At 31.9% G+C, this 5,251-nt stretch overlaps 1 protein-coding gene across 1 annotated transcript; it reads right to left on the bottom strand.

Annotated features, from left to right (window-relative positions):
* Nucleotides 1–945: 945 nt before the first annotated feature.
* Nucleotides 946–2,106, bottom strand: LOC126722062 (F-box/kelch-repeat protein At3g06240-like). Its single transcript, XM_050425214.1, has one exon. It carries the CDS (start codon nt 2,104–2,106, stop codon nt 946–948), a length of 1,161 nt encoding a protein of 386 aa, XP_050281171.1.
* Nucleotides 2,107–5,251: the final 3,145 nt, after the last annotated feature.

Raw genomic sequence — 5,251 nt, 5'->3', positions numbered from 1 at the left:
GAACAGACTCTGTAGTATAAATTAGCTTTTTATTGTCAATATTAAGGTTAAAATGTGGTCCACAAACCAACAAAGACTATGTAGCTTCAACCAGTGAAGTAAGAACATGACCTTGGAATGGCTTTAGGCTTACTAGACAAGCACTTTGCCTAATCCTTTTCAACATTCACAGTTTTAGAGCTTCTTTTATATTCGATTATGTTTAGTCATTTAAAAAAGAAAAAGAAAAATTGAAGTCAAGAAGCTATAATCTAGCTCTTTTTAACCTAAGAAGCACAAACATGAACACGGGTACGGGTACATATACAACATTATAATTTTTGAAAAATTAGAACATGACATAGCAAGATACAAATATTAATTAATTAATTAATTAATTTTTATTTTGAAATATTATTAAGCATATATTTTTAAATATAATTTCAAACATGTATTAATTTAAGAGAAATAACGGATAATAAGGTGAATTCATGACTAATAAATGATATTTAGAAATTAAAATACAAATCAAGAATAAGATTCGAAAGAGCAAATAGAAGATAATTAGATAAGTATTCAAGATTGAAACTAAAAAGAAATAAAAGATAATTGTCTCTCCCATGTCTTGCAATTATTATTTTTTAAATACAAAACAATTGGAACACAAGTGCAGAAGCATCCTAGGCGTGTCTTGTATCCAATATGAGTAGGCACCTAAAATGAAGTGTTTGTGTTTCTTAGTTTGTAATACTAAGGAATAAAAATCACCCATACCACAACAACCATTCGCATACAAATATCAAGTATAAATGTATAGTAGCCACAAAAGGAAAATGTAAGCTTTGGACAAAATTCAAGCTTTTAGCAATACTATCATGCCTAATACAAAATGAAAAGGAAAAGCAAGGGTTTAGCTTCATCCATACCACTAATGATTTCACTTCTTATATGCACGCCACCATTTGCTTAGTAAGCTTCCACATTTGCTCCATCAAGTAAAACAAGGCTCTCAATAAAATTAGCTACAAATGAAGTACATTGAATGCCAGGATCTTTCTCATGTAGAGTTTCAGTGTCAATTAAAACAAACTTCGATCCCTGATTCTTTACTCTAGTGACGCACCGAGCCAGAAGTGAACCATACTCGGTAAAGGCAATGCAGTATGCTACTCTTTGAAATGGTACAACAAAAAGCTTATCCCAAGACTCAACCACACCATACTCCCTCATCACCCATATTGAGAATTGGAAGTCACGTTGTTCATTGCGTCCACACTTAATGAAAGCTAGTTTCCCTTTGAATAATGCAAGACATCTGTGCAGGGATCTTCCATGGAAACAATCATCGGGCAGTGCTAGCTTCTTGAACCTCTCACTATTGACATCAAATGCCATAATAATTACCCTCCTACAATTCTCTTCTTTTATATATGCAAACCAGTACAAAGATCCACTAATCAAAGGAACTGGCGAATAGAAATTTTTACGGAATATTAGATTGGCTGTCAACGAAATTTCAACCCTTCTCCATGAATCTGAACTTAACGTGTACACCTCAATCTTAGGTGTAGACAAAGAGCGACATGAAATCCTTACAACCTTGTAATCATTATTCTCGGAATGATAAGCAAATCCAAGTGTAACAAAGCTTACCTTTCCTAAGCAAGTATCAGGCAACTTCTTGAATTTTCTAATGCTGGGGTTCCACAAATATATATCATTATCGCCGGTGGAGAGACTTCTAAAATCAGCGAGACACAATAATCCATTGCACGAACCGACTATTTGGGCACAATCAGAAGAAAAATCAAAGGGAATTCTAACCTCATAAATCCTATCAAATGTGTGGTCAAAAGCAACCGTACAGACTGGGCTGTTAGAAGGAGTAGGAGGTGAAGACGGCTTGTGTATAATATAACCATTATCACGATCTTTGTTGTTGTTGTGATTAAGGTGGGTTGAGATGAAATAGGGGGTGGTGATTGAGGAATCCCAAGATTTGCATACGCATCTGAATCTTATCACTGATTTTACGGGTAGCTTTGCTAGGATGTTCAATGCGATGTCATATGGAATATGGTTATTCCTCCGTCGGAGGATCGGTGGTTGTGGACACAATTCTTTCATTTGGGATACTAGAATCAAATACAGATCAACAGCTAATATATGTCAATGAAGTTTCAAGATCAAATCTAGATTGGGCAAAATAGTAAACTAAACATACTGGCTGTGACTGGTCTGTTTGGGAAAGAAATGAAATAAGAGTATTGATCTGGGACAATGGGACAGTTCTATTAATTGAGTCAGTGCACCAACAAAAAACGGCAGTGGAACTAAAACAAATTAGAAATGATATTTGGATGTGCTAGAATATGCCTAATTCGTGATGCTACAAAGAGAAGGATTACATGTTTTTTGGTAAATCTTAGTTACATATTGCTATACAGGCTGGCCTGATTTGGTCTATCTCTCTATTGGGCTATTGAAGCATTCAAGCACAAACCATGTTTGCACTTAGAAGAGAGAAAAAAATGTGTGTAAAAAGGTGAAAAGGCAATAAGCTAAGGGGACGGAAATGTCTCTTACACACACTTTGTTGCACACACTGTATACATAAATTATTTTTTGAATTGAAATGTGTGCACATTGTGTGTAATAAGGCTGTGTATATTAAACACTACCTAAGCTAATAAGTTTAAAAATTTTCTAAAATAAAGGTTGTGATTAATTAAAAGTTTGCATTTTTACTTTGTATCTTAGTAATTGAATGGTGTGGACCTCAATCGCCTAGAAACTAATGCATGATTTTCTATCTTCAATCATTTATAAATAAAAATACTCTTATTAACCAAAGAAACGCATAAAAAAACTCTAACCACTTCAAGCTTTCATTGCAATAATTCTAGGTTCACACCCTACCTATACCCAATTTCATAACATACTAATGTGTGAGATTGTGTGTAGATACTTTCTATCCACTTCTATTTTTATTTCAATAAGTTGCAAAATTAAGTATGAATTTGGGTGTATCCGTAAGCGGCTTTTATTCATTGACCTCATTTATAGATTGTATTTACATTTTGGATTAGCATGTTTGTAGGTGGCCTAGATGCATTGCACTCTATTATTAACAAATTTATTGATTATACCTACTTTATAAATCAGTGTGCCCATAGACAGCCCACTTTAACCGCCCCCCCTATATTGACTCTACCAACTTTGTAGATCATAGATTGTCGCAATTTATCACATTTATCCAGAAGCTAATAAATGTGTGGATAAACTTGCTATGAACGTTAGATTGTGATCTGATGCAATACCTAGGATATTGTGCATCGGAGGCAATAACCAACCAAAATTTTAATAATTTGGAGTATTGCTTGAGATCCAAATTCATGAACAGTTGTAAACAACCAAAAAGGAAAATGCTATTGCGACACCTGCCCCTTTTATTGATAAATTTTTAAAAAGATTGTAAACACTCGATTTTGCACCCATAATTTAATCTTGGAAGATGGCTAGAGTGACCATTCATATACCCAAAATTTAGACTTGCATTACAAGCATTAATTAATTCATTGCATATTATAAAAATGATCTTGAGATTCTAACGGTCGCGATATGCCTGATTCCCAAATCGGACCGTTGGATTGGAAGATATCACATGATCAAGTTTTCACGATCTGCATGCATTTTGTTTTGATGGAACCGACCACGCATGATTAATTTGAATTAATTTTGATTGGTTAAACAATTAAGATTAATTAAATAATTTTGTGATTGGTTGTTGGTTAGTGTCAAAAATAGGCCTAATTGCATGGGAATAAAGTCGATAATCAAATAACAAAGAAGTTGTGGATAATTAAGTCTTTTTTGGAATATTTATCTATTAGATAATTATCACTTTAAAGACTTGAATATCAAGAAAAATGAATTAATTTTTAGAATATGAATAAAAAATGCATCTAGGTGTAATTTCTGGCTCAAAAATTCTCAAAAAGGAGTCCAAATCAAACCAAAACTCAAATGCGGGCCTGGCACCCAAGAGGGCCTACCAGCACTTCCCAAGTGCCGATTGGCCCAAATATGTTGCTCGGCTTGGGGACCTCCTGATTAAGATAAAGCCTATCTTTTTCAACTTTTTAGAGATAAGGATGCATTCCAATTTGTATTTGATCTCATTCAGCTTATTTTTTAAGCATCCCAACCTTTATAAATAGAGGAAAAAGATCAGAATTCAGGGCGCTTCTTTTCTGACTTATCTACTCCCCCTACGTTAAAGACGTTTTGGAGGCTGTTGCTTTAAGAACTTATTTTTTGTAAGTAAAGTATTTTAGACCTCAAAGAAGTGAAAATTTCTAAAATATTCTTCTATTGAAGAGCACGCTCATGCAAGAGGTATTTAGTTTTATTCTTCTATTTGTTTTTTTTGTCCACTAATTAATATGTTGTGATTGTTCATTGCATGAATATTGGTTAATATGTTTGATTTTATTATGCCTTGTTTTTAATTCATATTTGCCATGCTTATATACTTAGTTGGAATTTTCTTTGACATGTTCTTTAGTTGTTAGTTTGTTTTAATTTTTTCTTTGATTTCAAAATCTACTAATAATAACCAAAACATTTTTATCTAAAATAAAAACTGATCTGTATTTTCACTAAATATAGATCTGAAATTTTTTTTGAGTCAAAACTGATCTGTATTTTCATTAAATATAGATCTGAATTCTTTTCTAGTCACAAAACAGATTTGTATTTTCACTAAATATAGATCTAAATTTTTTCTGGAGACAAAATGATCTATATTTTCATTAAATACAAATCTGAATTTCTTTTTAACCACAAATCTGATTTGTATTTTCATTAAATACTGATAAGAAATTTTTTCTAAAAATGTTTTCTTTTTTTTATAAAATTGCAGATTTTGAAATTTCAAAGAATTGAATTAAAATTTAGGTTAAAGTTTTTTTAACATGTGATGCATGCATAATAGATTTGAATTATGAATATGAATCCTCTCTAAAAAATCTCATTTTTTAGCTTTTCAAAACAAGTATGATTTTTTTGAACAAAATCCTTCTTTTCGCCCTTTACAAAACATATATGATTTTCTACAAATCAAATCTCCTTTTTTTTTTTAACTCTTTTCAAAACAGATTTGATTTTCTATAAACTAAATCTCATTTTTGTTTCTTTTACAAAACAGATCTAATTTTTCATAAACCAAAAATCTCATTTTTTAACTTTACAAAACAGATTTGACTTTTCT

This window comes from Quercus robur, chromosome 4, assembly GCF_932294415.1.
Source record: "Quercus robur chromosome 4, dhQueRobu3.1, whole genome shotgun sequence".
NCBI classification, from domain to species: Eukaryota; Viridiplantae; Streptophyta; class Magnoliopsida; order Fagales; family Fagaceae; genus Quercus; species Quercus robur.
Note: the sequence above shows the minus strand (reverse complement) of the source record. Positions and strands in the feature narration are given on the sequence as shown.